This window comes from Rhinolophus hipposideros (assembly GCF_964194185.1).
Source record: "Rhinolophus hipposideros genome assembly, chromosome: 16".
Lineage (NCBI taxonomy): Eukaryota > Metazoa > Chordata > Mammalia > Chiroptera > Rhinolophidae > Rhinolophus > Rhinolophus hipposideros.
Window position 1 is genome coordinate 4,217,955 of NC_138062.1, and position 15,579 is coordinate 4,233,533.

The 15,579-nt window shown below is 44.2% G+C and overlaps 2 protein-coding genes across 8 annotated transcripts in view; both read right to left on the reverse strand.

The window, feature by feature from the left end:
• The window catches only part of NDNF (neuron derived neurotrophic factor), a 52,018-nt gene extending 38,277 nt beyond the window's left edge, over window positions 1–13,741 (reverse strand). The window contains exon 1 of one of the 3 annotated variants that reach the window (XM_081075703.1): window positions 13,624–13,741. The gene's annotated coding sequence lies outside the window, so the exon portion shown is untranslated. Of the gene's footprint in view, window positions 1–1,363; window positions 1,768–13,623 lie in introns of those variants that run through there. The other 2 variants (XM_081075702.1, XM_081075704.1) reach the window with 2 other exon arrangements.
• Window positions 12,195–15,579, reverse strand: part of TNIP3 (TNFAIP3 interacting protein 3) — a 114,064-nt gene continuing 110,679 nt past the window's right edge. For all 5 annotated transcript variants that reach the window (XM_081075715.1, XM_081075711.1, XM_081075705.1 and 2 more), the window contains one exon: window positions 12,195–13,751. In XM_081075715.1, the coding sequence (XP_080931841.1) occupies window positions 13,657–13,751 (95 nt within the window). In that variant the 3' untranslated portion in view covers window positions 12,195–13,656. The remainder of the gene's footprint in view (window positions 13,752–15,579) is intronic.

A 15,579-nucleotide genomic window follows, 5' to 3' on the forward strand; every position in this document is an offset into this window, starting at 1 on the left:
GGAGTTTCCGCTTTCTGAAACCACTGTAATGAGAGACTGGCAGAAAAAAATATATATAAACACAAGCTTCAGCTAGGATTAGGGCCTTATTATCAGTCTTACTAAACAATGACTAGTAATAAAGACCAACCGCCCTCGGTACACTGAGCTCAGCGCGTATCTGCTCTCGCATCCATCCATCACCTCTTCGGGGGCTAAGAACACAGCTCAGTCCCGTCACATCCTCACAAGTGCCCCCTCCGGAGGAGGGCCGCGCTCTCTCGTCTGCGAGCCCGGGAGCTTTCCGCTCGGGAGAAGGGGGCGGAGAACGGAGCGGGTCCTATTTATTTCCATTGACGACTCCCTGGTTCTCACAGGCGCTCAGGGACCGGGTGGGAGGAGGAGAGGCGGAGGTGCGGGGAGTCCCTCCTTCGGAAAAGAAAAGGGTTCAGGAAACGCGGCGAGAGGAGGAGGGGCGGACGGGGTACGGGGGGCAGAGGGTTTGAACAGACCGGCAGCTAAATGAAGAAACCAATTCTTTTTTGCGGTGTGGCTAGATCGAAAGATGAGAAGGAAACAAATTTCACCAACCCAACTAAGTTGCTCCCGAGAACTTAGTTGGAAAAAAAAAGAAAAAACCCAACCCGGAGACGTTTGCTCAGGTTCATTTCCCGCTCGAGGTCTTGGTTTCAGGGAGCTCCCCGTACCCAGGGCAGGGGATGGACAGCGCCCCGAATGGGACCGGGCGCGGGCCGGCGGGGTGCAGGGAGGAGGGCGCGGAGCACAGCGAGGCGCACCCCCGAGGCAGCAGCTGGGACCTGCGCCGCCCGTCGGGATTCCTGGGCGTCGGGCCCCGGCTCTCGGCTCCGTCGCGTGGGTTCGCGGACCGAGCAAAGGCCGAGTGGGTCGCACGCCGGTGGCTGCGTCCCGCGGCGGCGCCGCGCTCCCCGCACCCCCCGGAGCGGTCCCGGGCCAGCCTGCGCAGCGCGGGGAAGCTTCTCCGACGACGCTCGCCGTCCACGCACGAGACGAACGAGGAGCCGGCGCGGCGGGCGCGGCGGGCGAGGCCGCCCCACGGGCCAGCGCCCCGGAACCCGCGCCCGCCGCGCCCGCCGCTCCGCACGCCGGCAGGACCCGGCCCGCAGACGGCCGCGGCGCGCGGAGGGCCGGGCCGAGTCGGGGCCACGGGTGTCGGCGGTCCCGGGCTGGGCACCGCGAGCCGCCCCCACGGAGCGGCCGGCCCGCCGCCGAGACCTGCCCGAGCCCTCGCGCGCAGCGCCCGGGGCGGCGCCCTCGCCCCTGCCGGCCGGGCAGCGCCCACGCGCGGTGTCGGGTGCGGGCGGAGGCGCGGGGCGTCGGGGGCGGCGGCCCTGTCCCCACTCACCTGGCGGAGGAGGCTCCGCTCTGCCCGGCGGAGAGGAGGCGCCCGCCCGCGCGTGGGTGCACACGTCCACGCCCCGCCGCGGCGGGCGCTGAACCCGGGGACCGGGCGAGGCGGCGGCGGACGAGGGCAGAGAAACCGGCTCGAGCGTCCCAACTTCGCGGGCGGCGCCGCGAACTTCAAAGGCGGCCGAGGCTGCGGCGCGCGGCCGCCGAAGTTGCCACGAAGTGCGGCGGGCGGAGCGGGCCGCGCGGGAGGTCCTCGGAGCCGGGGCCGCGCGGGTGGCACGCAGGCTCGGCGCGCGCGGGGACCCGGCCCACGGGCGGCGGCGGCGGTCGGCTCGCTCCGCGCTCCGCGGCTCCGAGCGCGCAGTGTGTGTCGGCGCGCGAGTGTCACCGCCGAAGCCCGGCGCCCTCCCCGGCCGCCCCGCCCCGCCCCGCCCCGCCCGCGGCCGCCCCGTCCCCCTCCCCCCCTCCCTCCCGCTGCGCGCCCCCGCGCGCGCGCTCCCCGCCTCACTCGCTCTCACGCCCGGCGCCCCGGCGCTGCGCGACCCGGGACCCTCGCGGGCGGCGTCGTGAGGCCCCGCGAAGGCGGGAGGGGCCCGTCGGGACCCCTCGCGCCACCACCCCCGGGGGCGCGTACGCGGGACCGTCGGCCGCCGGGGAGACCCGGGTGCACAACGAGGGGGTCTCGGGGCTGACGTGGGGGCGGGGCGGGGAGACGAGCCGCCCGCAGGAGGTGGGCGGCGGGAGGCGGCGAGTGCACCCTGCGCCTCGTGGCCCGCGGCCCCCCACCCGTCTGCCCAGCGCACGGCGCCGCCCTCACGCGGGGAGCGAGGCCCGCGCACCCCGCTTCTTCGGGGCTGGGACTCACCAGACGTTTGAACAATTGAAAAGCGTCCCTCCGGGACCGGCGAGAGACCGAGCAGTGTGGGTGAAGCCATTAGGGCTGCCTAGGTAATTACGATGAGAAGTGACCGATTTCGCACCCCGGCCTGGGCACAGCAGAACCGAAGGACAAAAGTGATTCCGTCATCTCCTTTTCGCAACTCTGAACCCAGTGTCCTAGTGTCCGGCGAACCTGGTTTTTAGACTCTCAGATTTTAAGTTCTCAGAATATATAGTTTGTTAAGACATAGTGTCAGTATTGTAAGCATGAAAAATACTCTTCTCATTGCCACCGCGAAATGAAGATAAATAAGATGAAAATCAACCTTACCAAAGTAATAAGTATTGAAACTATGGTCTTGTTAAATACCTGCTCACAGAGGTCCATCTAATTAATGCAGCTCCTGAAGCTGTGTGGCTCCTAGATGAGAACATGGCAGTAGGTGGATTTATGAAACCGGTTATGTTCCACAAAATCGTTTTGTAAAAGCCTCAGAATTCTTAAATCCTAAAAGGGACATTGAGATCACTGTGCAAACTTACTTTTTGTAGATGAGACAATGAGGTGGGAAAAAGGGATCTCTGGATCTCCACTCAGCAGATTTGGAGAGTTGTCTCCTGCACTTATTAGATATCTCCCAGAGCAAATCATTTAAGCATTCATTAAATGCCTGCTGTATACCTGTCCTTGGTGCTAGGATTTCACGGTAAGACATAATGCTTGCCTTTAAGGTGCTCACAGCCTGGTGGGGAGACAGAGGCATAAATAAAAAGTTGATTGATGCTGTAGTAAATATTTTTACCTGTTCTGTAGAAGCATGGAAAAGGAAACAGCTGACCCGTGTAGAGTTCTGAGGGATGAGAAAGAGAAGGCCAGGCAAATAAGGATGGGATGGGAAGGGCATTCTGCAAACACAGAGAAGCAAGTGACAAGGTTAGGAAAGTGTCAAGGTGCACATCTGTGTCCTGGGAACTGGGTGAAGTTGAGTGTGGCTGGACTGCAGCTGAAGTAAGCAAGGCCAGGCCACACCAGGCTCTATGGGCCCAAAGAGCCAGAACTTAGTCCTGAAGGTGGTACATGGTTGGGAAACTGAAGAATTTTAAACAAGGGCAGACTTTAAGGTTTTTAAATGTCATCCCATACAAGTTTTAGAAGGTTATGTGTACAAGTATCATTGTGGTATACAAATAGGGAAGAGATAACAGGGAGAGGGTAACTTCCAGAGGAAAAAAATTAGGGCTAAACTAAGGAGCTGTCTGGACTGACTCCCAAGTTTCTGGCTGGAGCAAGAAGGTGATGCATCCATTTGCCAAGAGAAACAACATAGAGGGGAGCTGTTTTAGGAGGAATGTAAGGAGGTCTGATTGAAACCTGTTGAGTTTGGGGTGCACATGGAACATCTGGAGCACAACATAAGCAACTAGAAGGAGAGTTCCTGGGAGAGAAGATCCATCAGAAATCATCAGGAGTCAGGTATTCCTTGAAGCCCCGGAGAAGAGGAGAGCCAAGAAGAGAAGATTTGCAATGAAACATGGCAGAACACCAACGTGCTGAAGTGGGTGGAGGAAGAGAAGCCTGTGAAAGAAACAGATGGAGACCAGAGAGCAAGGAGGGGACTAAGGAAAGAGCAAGGTTGAGGAAGCCAAGGGAGGAGGGGACTGGTGACCGGTGTAGAATGTGGCAGAGGGATCAGACTGCCTGACTGAAAAGCCACTGCTACTCTACAGTATGTCTCAGTGATTTGACATAAGCAATTGCAGTTTACGGTCTCTGTGTAGGAAGGATCCAGATAATAGCATGTAGAAAAGGTGGCACCCTGGGGACAGAGAACTGAAGCTCATTCATCTAGCAGTTTGGCCCTGCAGAGAAGGAAAGAGTTACAAGAAAAGCATCTTTGTGGTAGTGTACTTCTGTTTTTCCCGTTTTAATTGCATGATGCTGAAGAAAGATCTAGTAGGGAGGCAAAGGCTGTGAGGTTCTCGGAGGTTCTTCCCTCCTCGGAACAGTGGGGACAACAGCAGGTACACCATGAATTTCAAGGGGTTGGTGGGGAGTTCCAATACCGGGGCCTGAGACAATCCTTTAACATTGCAAGTAGGAAGAAATTGAGCCCCAAAGACATTAAAGGGACTTGTTATTTCAGTCAATTAATGACAGACTAATGCTATGGGAAAAGTTCTGAAAGAACTCTGTGAAGGATATTTTATGGAAGTTCCTAAAAAGAGCCCCATTTTGAACATCAAGATTTGCATATATCAATATACCTGTCTTCACAACACACAAAAAATGCCAATTGGCAAAATCAAATATATAAATATCTTCAGTGTGTTTTGGGAGACTTGGGCATTGTGCCACATTGGACAGACATGCATTATTTAGTCAGACAGACTTGCATTTAATCCTAGGCTAATAATTATTTGCTGTGAGATAAATGGGTTAACCTCCCTGAGCTTTTTTCAAATATCAAAATGAAACCAATTATAGCTGACTTCCAGATGTTTTGTGAGAGTTAGGCAGTATACCATACTGAAGTGTTTGGCAGAGATTTACCTATATCTGAATTGACTTTTAAACTGCTAAATGCCTACGTATTCAGTCAACTGGGAAAAAAAGAAAAGTGAAACACGATTGTAAAATTAAGAGTGTGATTTAGGTCTATTTAAGAGAAGTCCTAGTTCAAGCTCGGGTCTTAAGGCAGCAGTCTGCAAAGTGCGGTCCTAGACCCCTGGGGAGTTCAGAAGATCCTTTCAGGGGGATCTGCAAGGCCCAAGCTAGCATCCTATTAATTCTAAAGTGGTCATTTGCTTTCTTTACTGTGTTGACATTTGCACTAATAGTACAAAAAGCAGGTGGGTAAACCTGCTAGAGCTTTCCTACCAATCAAGACAGTGGCACCAAACTGTACTGATAGCTATTGTAATCTCCACGGCCACAAATGTCAGCGTCACTGAAGGTCATCTTTGATGAAGCAGTAAAACTTACTCATTTTATGAAATTTCAGCCCTTGACTCTGTACTTTTAGTATTCTGTGTGGTGACGTGGGAGCCACACACTGTGCTGTGAATCAAATTCCTGAATTTAAACACTCGTGGAATTGAGTAGTTAGCTAACCTAGCTGCTTTTTTTCATGAAGCATAGTTTGACTTGAAAGAATAACTGACAGGCAAACTTGGTTATTCACACGTGGTTATTTGACAGACTTTTTTCACAACAAATTAAGTAAGCCCATCACTTCAAGGTAAACAACTAGCAGTATTTATTTTCAATGAAAAATTTGAGGTTTCAAGTAAAAAATACGTTAGAAACCTTGTATCTGCTGCCTTGAGCCTGACAGCTTCCCCATACTTAAAATCGTTTTTAATAAGATGGTGATCTTTTTAATTAATGTGGTTTTTTGGTATTGTATGATCAAATGTATTGACATTTGGAAGATCTGCATAACAGTGAACCAGTGTTTTCCAAATGACCAATACTGCGGGGTGTGAGAAAATCAAGCCTGAGATAAAGATCCATTCAAAGGGCAAGATAGACCAATGGATTTAATATAACAGCATGAAAGTTAACTGATATGGTTTCCTATTCCACATTGCAATGATAAGGTTTAAGAAACTAGCACTTGTTGCATTTGGGTGAAGCATCGAAGAATATCCAGAATTATTTGAGAAAGTTATTAAAATCCTGCTTCATTTTCCAACTATGTATCTGTGTGAAACCAGACATTCCTCATTTACTTCAAACAAAAAGCATTGCAACAGATTGAACACGGAAGTGATATGAAAATCCAGCTGTCTTCTACTGAGCCAGACACTGAAGAGACTTGCCAAAAGGTAAAACAATGCCACTTTCCTCACTAAATTGTTTTCTTCGGGAAATATAGTTATTTTTAGAACAATTATGTTAGCATGTAGTGGATATGCTATAGTTATTTTTAAATGATTTTTTTTTAATTTTTAAAATTTCTCGTTTAATTCCTAATATAATGAAACCGATAGAAATAACCCACATAAACGAAGCTCTTGGGCTCCTCGAGGATTTTTAAATTGTAAAGGGTTCCCGGTAACCACTGTCATATGGAATAGGCCCAATCATGAGAACAGACTGAAAGATCATCAAAGGCCGAGTGTTCTGCCTGTAGATTGGCCGCCACCTCAATTGTATTTGTACAGTATATTTCTCATCTTGCACAAATGTAAATAGACACTTCTGTACATACTCTTAACTCTACAGTATTGCAGTCAACCTCTCTACGATGGGGACTGGAACAAAAGAACTGGTGGAAACCATCGTTCAGATCCCGAAGCTTGTATAAAATAGTACCACAGCCCTGGGCGTAGTGCTGAATCAGTACCTGCCATTCTTTTGTCTGTTAGCTCGGTTTCAGTCCCTTCCCTACCTCATCCTCTCCATGGCAGAAGTTGTTCTACAATCTTGAAGTAGTTCTCTAAATTCCCATCGAAATCAATGATTACCTCTAATGTGATGATTCTTACATACTGAACCAATGTTAACAATAAGCCTTAGTCACCTTTCTTACTTCCTGATGGCATTTATTCCCTTAATAAATATTTAGGTTGAGCACCAGCGTTACTCCAGGCACTACGGTAGCTGCTGCGAATAAAAGAATGAACGTGGCCCTTGCTCTCAGGAATCTGTGTTCTAGTGGAAACTTAGGTAGTTACCACGTGATTTAATAAGGGAATAATGCGGTGTTACGCAGGTCCATGATACTGCTGGGAGTAGGGCCTCTAGGAAGATTCATGGAGAAAGTATCATCTACATAGAGACTCAAAGGATGGGTCAGTTATCTTGGGTTCGAGGATGGGGTTATGGAGTCAATGAGCATTTAAAGGAAGAAGGAACAGCATAGACTGTGTGACATAGTCAGGGAATGCTACAAAGACCATTACTATAGAAATCTGCCTTACTTTGAAAGGTGTAGATAAAACCAACATACTGTCCTTGAGTTTCTGTTTGTTTGAGAAGTAGAGTGGGATTTTTAAAAAATCATTATACTACATTTAAATATATTTACTTTAAATCAGAATGACCATTATCTTACAAGAATATTATTGGATTGAAAAAATTAAAAATTTTATTAAAAGCCTCAAACAATTTTGCATGGCTTCCCCAAAGTTAATTTAGTATACTGAAGTTAATTTAGTACACTGAAAAAAAATGTATTCTTGCTTTGTTCAAGGCACTGTGTTCAGTGCTAAAGACATACAAAAAAGTCTAAAGTATAGTGTTTGCCCAGGAAAAAAGTCTGAAAGATGAGTTCAGACATATTTTCTTTCCTTCCTTTAGACGTTCAGTACATATTTATTGAGTGCCTATTACCTACCAGAGACTGAGGATGTATTATTAAAAAGACAGACGTAGCCCCTGCCCTCAGAGAGCGGATAGCACAATAGTGACAAGTTAGTTGGCTTTCAAATATCGGTCACAACATCAGACATCAAGTGATAATGTTCAAGGGAGTAGTAAAAATTATAGAACTTTTTCACCATTGAGAAAGGTTTGGATTGATGGAGAAGAGAGTGATAACATCAAAGGCACAGAAATGTCACTGGGAAGGGTTGAGAGGAAGGAAATACCAGGTGCTAAGAGGCAGAGGCTAGAATAGTTCTGCTGGGATGGGTTTTGCTAATGGAATTGACGTAGAAAAAGAAATTGGGTACATAGGTTGGGCAGATTGGAGTGACCATGTTAGAAGAAGAGGTTTGGGCTTCATTCTTCTTCGCAATGAATAAAACCTAAATAAATAAAACATTAAAGCAAGCACTGTTTGCCACACTGAAGAAGAACATTCCTGGTTTGGAAAAGAGGCATTCTTTTGGTTATAATAAATGGGTTCCTCTGACATAAAATCCTCTATTTGTTTCACTTCAAAGTATATATCTGCTCATTCACTACATTTCCTGTGAACGTTTTTACTAATTGATATATTACACTTTCTCAGTTAACTATTGGAAAAACTAACATATTTTTCAATACGTCCAGAAAACATTTTCTGAGAGCCTCTTGTGTTCTAGAAGAAGGAATGCATCCACTTATGACTTTGAGTGTCAGCCCGTGGTATTGACTGCTATTCTTTGGTCCAGGCCGGTTGACTACCCATCAGCGTCTCAGTTCCCTATACCCCATCCGTTATGTGCAGTGGCAGGCAGCACAAAGCAAAGCTCGCAGCAGTGCTGTGAGGGCACTGACGCTCTGTGCACACAAAGAGAAAGAGAGAAGAAAAACAAGGCTGAAAGGAATGGCTACGATGTATTCTTAGATATAGGAGTCTGAGATCGTGTGATTAATATGTTCCTATAATTTTGGATCATTTGAGAATGGCTTTATTTTCTACTCCCATGGCTTGTTTAGGTGCAGCTGAAAAAGAACTCTTTCATTCGGGCCATTTGGCCCAAGTGCCAGTGATGTGTGCCTGTATGCCTTTCGGCCACACAGACACGGAGCCTGGCTATTGGTTGAATGTTGTGAAGCTGAATGGCATCCGATTGAGTGGAAAGAACACAGGCCTCTGAGTCAGAGGTCATGTACACTGTTTCCTACATTGCCACTTAATTTGAGGACTGTGTGAATTTGGAAAGTTATTTATTTCTTGTGAGGCTCTGTTTTCTCATCTGTAAAATGGGCATAAGAAATTTTCCCAGTAGGGTTATTGTCAGAATTAAACTGTTTGAATATATAAAGTGCCTGACACATAAATAAGTACTAAACAATTGCAGGTTCTTATTCCCTAGATTCAGTTTGTCTTAAAATGCACAAAACATTTGCCCCTACCAACCAGAAAGCCATTTGTAAGTGAAAAAATAAAATGAAAGGAATCATTCACAACCTGCTTATGAGGATGACCAAAATGAGTAATTACATGTTTGACAAAATGAACTACATACCTATTACTCGTCTCTTTACAATTTTATCTAGTTTATTCCTTACATCTAGTGGGACATAACGTAATTTCCCACACTTCACAGATGAGGAAACTGAAGTGTAGGGACACAAGTGGCCCCAAGTTGGGGTCTGAGTCCATTTTGTGTGCTCTTAACCAGCTCCCCGGGCTGTCTTGATATATGACTTGGAACCTCTCTGTCAAGCATTTTCTTGGATTCATTTATCTCTTTTTGGTGCTGTCATATTAATGGGCAATTCTTAAAAGAGGATTTTACCACATAACTTAATTTGAAGTCTTCTTGTGGGCACTCTGTAAGAACAAATGTAACCACACGTACTGCTTTCACAAAAGTGTACTAATTCATCCACTGTAGCCACAAATCTCTCTGGTCCCAAGTCTGGAAGATTGAACCAGATGGAGGTAGAGCAGTCCAAACTGACTTAGCTGCCTGAGTCCTTTACTTGAAACCCATTTAATGCCATCTTATTGACACAGTATGGATCTTTCCCTAAAGATATGTAACAAATTAGCTTATCTATGGAAAATAGTGTGGATAGGAGGGCTAACATAATTTTAAAAATCTCAACATGTGCCGCTCAGAAAAAGTAGACTCGATTATATGATTATGTAGATCTTTGATTTAACCAGTTTCCATTATAAGGAATTTATTAACCCTGGAGCTCAATTACTTTTAAAAAAAAAGACAACACTGCATATTAACCTTTCCACTGTTTAATCCCTGTTATTAATTGTTATTAATTGAGTGATTTCTGTGTGTCTGCTACTGTTACTGCTCACTAGTCCCCACAAGAGCCATCTTCAGTAGCCATTGTTTAGATTTCATTTTAGAGATGAGGCTACCGAGGCCGTTGGAAGTTGTTCCGTTTCTTGCCAAGAAGAAATGTGGACCCAGACAGTGCTTTTCGCTATGATACTCTCTCCTCACCTTTGGGAGTGGATCCGTGGTAGTTTCTCACAGATGTGGGTAATGAACTAAGGAATTCAAGAATAAGCCAAGTTCGGTCATATAAACATCCATTTTTAACTATTTCCTACTAGTTTGGCATATGAAAAAATTTCCCTTTGAGAAAATAAAACTTTTCTTGAATAGAATAGCATTATTTTAAAATCCTGTTAAGCTTCTCAGTTGTGTTATCCGACTCAAATATATTAAATTCCTTATGGGATTGGACTAGTTAACACTGGATTTTGTCACATTTCTACTTTTAAATACCATATCTAAGAGAGAAATGTATTAATATTTACTTCATCGTGCCAAATCAGATTCTATTTTAAAACTAGATCAAATATGAATCACTACCCTATAAATTCAAAATCTGAATGTGTAAGGTAATGAGAAACAGAGGTTCTCATTTTCTGAGCATAACTTCTCAACTCCTATTCTGCTCTGTTGAAGAAAAAAATTCCATTATTTTGGATCATTTAAAAGGAGTAAATCCATTTTTTTATGGATTATAGATTGTAATTGAAACACTGAAATTATTTTGGGACAACAGCTACCATTCCAATAGAATCTAATGTGACTCTGAAAACTCATGGTGTTATAAAGGAAAAATTGGATGTTTGCTAACCTGAGCTAAGATTATCTAGTTTAAATCCTCTCAATTCCTTCAGATTAATCCTTATATGACATTTTCTCTCTGTAAAATGTTACCAATACAGAACATTCAAGTTTTCTCTTTTGTCTTCCCAGGTATTTTATCTGTAGCTCTCTATATTTCTAAGTCCATAAATTTCTATTAAGGTGATAATCATAGTGGTATTCTATCATTTCCAATTCCCAAACCTTAAACTACTCAGTCAAAATCAAAGACAATTCCGGTTGTGAACAAACCGCAAATGTAGGAGTTGCACATTTTCCTGCAATTAGAAGAGAATAACATCATGAAAATTCAAATAGGTTGGAAACTCAGAGGTCAGTTGAAACACTAAACTCCAAAGAACTCATTTGTATATCTGTCAAAGCATAGGATAACCATTCTGATTTTGAAAGAACTTTTCAAAGACCTTATCTATGTAGGAACTTGCACACTGACCTACCAGGAATATGTAATTTGTGTTAAACACAGAGTCTCATTCAAAGATAATCTTTATCCAATCAAGTCTAGACCAGAATTTTTGTAACTTATCTTGAATGAGAATGTTCTTAAGGGAATAAGTGATATAAGTCAAGCAGGATCCAAGTGCAGAAAGAACTTCAAAAGTGCAAAAATGTTTGACTTTGTCTTTACATGAGCAAACACACTTACAAGCCTCCTACCTGCTCTTCCTTTGTGTTTCTAGGCAAGTACAGCAGGACACATGTAACGGAAGAAACAATAAAACGAAGGATAAAGGCAGTGGGTGGTAGGAGAGCAGAGTGAAAAGAAGAGGAGCTTATGGTTAAGAACTTACAACAGAGAGTGATGAGAACATAAATCCAGGTAGTAAAATGATCAGGATTAAGGATAGTTAGCAGAGGGCATGGAGGTAGAGGATTCGAGAAGTGAAGAGGCAGGAAAATAGAACGTTGAGAGTTCCTGGGAAAAGGGTTGTCTTGGCAATGACTCTCAAGGTGACATCATAAAGCCAAAATTTGTGTAGTGAGAAAACAAAATGGAGTAGTGACAGTGACAGTGACGCGGGCAGAGTAGCACTTGTCAAGAATTTCCATCTTGCTACCAGTGAGGAAAGCTTCCAAGCGTTGCTTGATTTTCACGGGCAATTTGAGTGAAAGGAAAGAAGATAGAAAGCTGAACCAGGAAGGATCTTGATGTTAGAGGGGTCCTCTTGGCAAAAGGAGGGAAAGTAAATTGGATTCTGTATTGGCACCATGTAGGATTTGAGCCAAAATGCCTTAAAGCAGAATTTCCCCGAAGTTTTCCAATTTAAACACAGCCTCTACGATTACTTACTTGATTTGTTTAAACTGTAGACCTTCTGTTTTAAAATAGCTTATTTAAAAAGGAAATTAACAACCTAAACAGTAATATCTGTTTCATGTGCTGGTTATGTTTTTTTTTTTTCTCTCTCTCTTTTTTTTTTCTCACACACATTAAAATAAATAAAATATTTGCTATGGAACCACCTGAGATAATATCTCATGTCAATGCTACTTTGCATGCATGGGAAGTGAGATAGTCCCAGACTGTGAGGATAGAGGAGGGGCTTGTCTGATCCAAGGTGGTGGGAAGCTCCTGAAAGATCCTAAGGAGGCAGGAAATACAGGAGAGTAATGGGCATTGAACCCCAAGGGAGGAGAGCACAGAGGGGAGGAAATGGTCTCTTGAGGCCTGGCGTGGGGGTCGCACACTGTCTCTTCTGCCTCATTCTGTTGATCAAAGCAACTCACAAAACCTGCTCAGATTCAAGTGGTGCGGAGTGGGCTCCACTTCTGAGTGAGATGAACTGGAAAGAATGTGTGGCCATTTTTAATCCACCTCAGCTCATATAATAATAGGTTGAAAACTCAACAGAGTCATCCACATAATTCAAAAGAGGTGATATTAATTTGGAATGTCATTTTCATGTTCTTTTGAAGGTACAATATGTTTGGGTCAAAGTTTTACAGAATGAGGTCAGGTAGAAGAGGAATAGACAATTTTATTCAAACTCTTGCTTTTATTTTGCGAAGCCACTTCTCATCGCTCCTACTTGACACAAGGACACACACGCCCATAAACAAACACCTCCAGGCCTATTGTGGGTGTCTTGCACTGTCTTTGTTCAAGCGAACTAGAAAAATCATTTTTATAATATGAATGAGAAGAAGCCAATGAAAGGCCAGCTTAAATTATTTTAACCTAAAGTAAATACAAAATGTCTTTTTTTTATATAGTATGTCTCAGTGGGTGAAACACCTAATTCAAGCATCTCAAGAGAAAATAATTCATTTAAGGTAGAAGAGTAGTTCTACTTCAGAGTGAAGATGGAAAAAGGATTTATATTCCACTTAATTCATAAGAGTAATGTCATAGTGTTTTGTTGAACACTTCTGTATCAAATTATCTCAAAAGTACAGAAGAAAGTAACTTATAAATTCTGTTGACCAATGTTTAAGAAGCAGTGGAAAGTTCATAGGTCTTCCTAAAACAATGAGGGACATTTCTTTTTTTTACTTCATTGTTAAGATTTGGGAATGATTCTTTTCTCGAAGTCTAAACATGTACGAAGTTCCCCTTTGAATGTATTATATACATATGTTTTAGATATATATTATGTATATAACATTTTCTGCCTGGTGTTACGCTCTTTTCCCTCTGTTTTCTAGCTCTCGCCTTTGTGGTGTTGAGGGTGGGACCCCACAGAACACATTTCTGCTTTGCCAGCGGCCTGCGGGTGTCTCATCCTCAGAGATTGGGCCTCGGCCGCGCCCAGCGCTTCTGGGTGGCTAAGGAGACTCCTCCTCTTAGTCAGGCCGCCTCTTTTCTTTGCCTCTTTCTCACTGCTCCCTCAGTGCACCTCTCAGACCTACCTGGTGTTCCGCCTTTGCCCTCAGTCTGTCCTTTCAGTTCTTCCATACCTGGCTACAGCAAACTCTCTGTTTAAAGAGCAGAGAGAGTTTCTTCCTTCTGATAGACTCTGACTGATACATCTTGTTTCCTGTTTGAAAATAAATTAAAAATGTTACATTGGCTTTATTAGACAGACTCTAATACTGAAAGCACATACTTCACATAATATAGACTTTTCACCTAAAGATTTGGAAGAGCTTTGTAATATTGACACTTTTTTTTAGTTAATCTGCACAGTAATCTGGGGGATAGGGTAGGATGTAACTATCGCACATATAAGTCAGCCAAAGATGAAGATTGTTTCAAGTGTACTTGTTTCAAGCAAATATAAGGGAAAATCCAAATCTTTTTATTTGCATCTAAGTTGAGCAAGGACATGTGAAAAGGAAAAGCAAAGCCACTGATTTTCAATGAGTGTAGCTTTGGTTGGAACGTGTGAGAATAGGGACCATTTATTTATTACACTTCTGAACAGAAGATGCTGCAACTTTCACCTTCCCTGGACCCTATGCTCCCAGGTGGCTTGTGTGCCGAGAATGATGGCTTTTTCAGACTCATGACAGAATCTGTGTCGATGACTAAGGGTCTCTTAATAGTAAATACAGTTAACAGTGCAAGTAGGCCAACTGTAGGTGTCAGCCCTGGGTGTCGTTGGCTTTCAAGGCGTTAAGTTGAACCTTGGGCTGCAGGAGGTGTGTGAGGGCTGTTGGAGAGTTTTATAGAAAGTTACGTAATAGATTGCATCTAAATATCTAAATATCTATGGAAGGATAAACCCCAAAATGATGACACATGTTGCCCCTAGTGGGGGATCTGAGTGGCTGGGGGACAGGAGTGGAAGAAGGACCCCACTGTACACTGTACACTCATTTGTATTTTTGGAATTTTGTACAAACTTTTTATATTACCTATCCAAAATAACAATGACCCAACTACCTGTTTAATTCATATCTGTATTGCCCTTTATGGCTTCTAAATGGCTCTCACAGCTCCCATAATTCTCTCTGAGAGGCCGAGGTGGCAGGAGTCTTCCGGTTTTATCGTGCAATAAATGAGGGTGCAAATGTTGGCCCTCCTCAGTAGCACCAGTCAATGAAAGCTCAGGATGAAAGCAAGGTTTTCTTGTTCCACATTGTCCTTTCCATCTTATCACACTGCCTGATATGTGCTCAGGACTACAAAACAGAGTGGGTAGAAAGAAAAATCTACTTTTATAAGATAGGGTTTACGGACCAAGCTCTGGGCCATGGCCCTACACTTGTAGGTGTCTACACCTGGTGGAAAGATGGCTCCTGCTGCTGCAGTAATGTGCAGACCAAAGCTCCATGCTACATGAATTAAACACACAAGGTGTTAAGTACTGAGAGCTCTCCTCCACTAGTCCAGAGCTTGGGACTTGATATACGTTATTTGCCATCTTAACCAAAGTATTACAAGCAGGTATTTTCCCCATTTTGCAGATGCTGAAATTGATATGCAGAAAGGTTACATACCCAACATATTAGGTTAAAAAAATTAAAAGGCTACGATTTGTCTTTCCCAAAGCCCATTCTTTTTTCAAGGCATTGGGCTATTCACTACAGTGGATAGGTAGGTAAATAATAGAGCAACTGTCAAAAATAGAAGTATGCTTTGTGGGGTGTGGAGAGGAGTGAATGGTGGGACAGAGAGAAGACAAGTACTGTGAAAACTGTAAAACAAGTGAACTTAAGTCTGAGCAAAATGCTGTGTTTAAAGAGGGAAGCAATCTCAGCCTTCTTTAGATGAGCTAGGCATGGCTTCATGAGAGAGCTAAGATGTGGAATATGCATTGAAGAATTACTAGGAACCTGAAATATGCAGTAGACTGGGAATCATCAATGGGAGGAAAGTAAAGTATTGCAGATGGAATGTGTGAAGGTTTTAATGACTGGCCA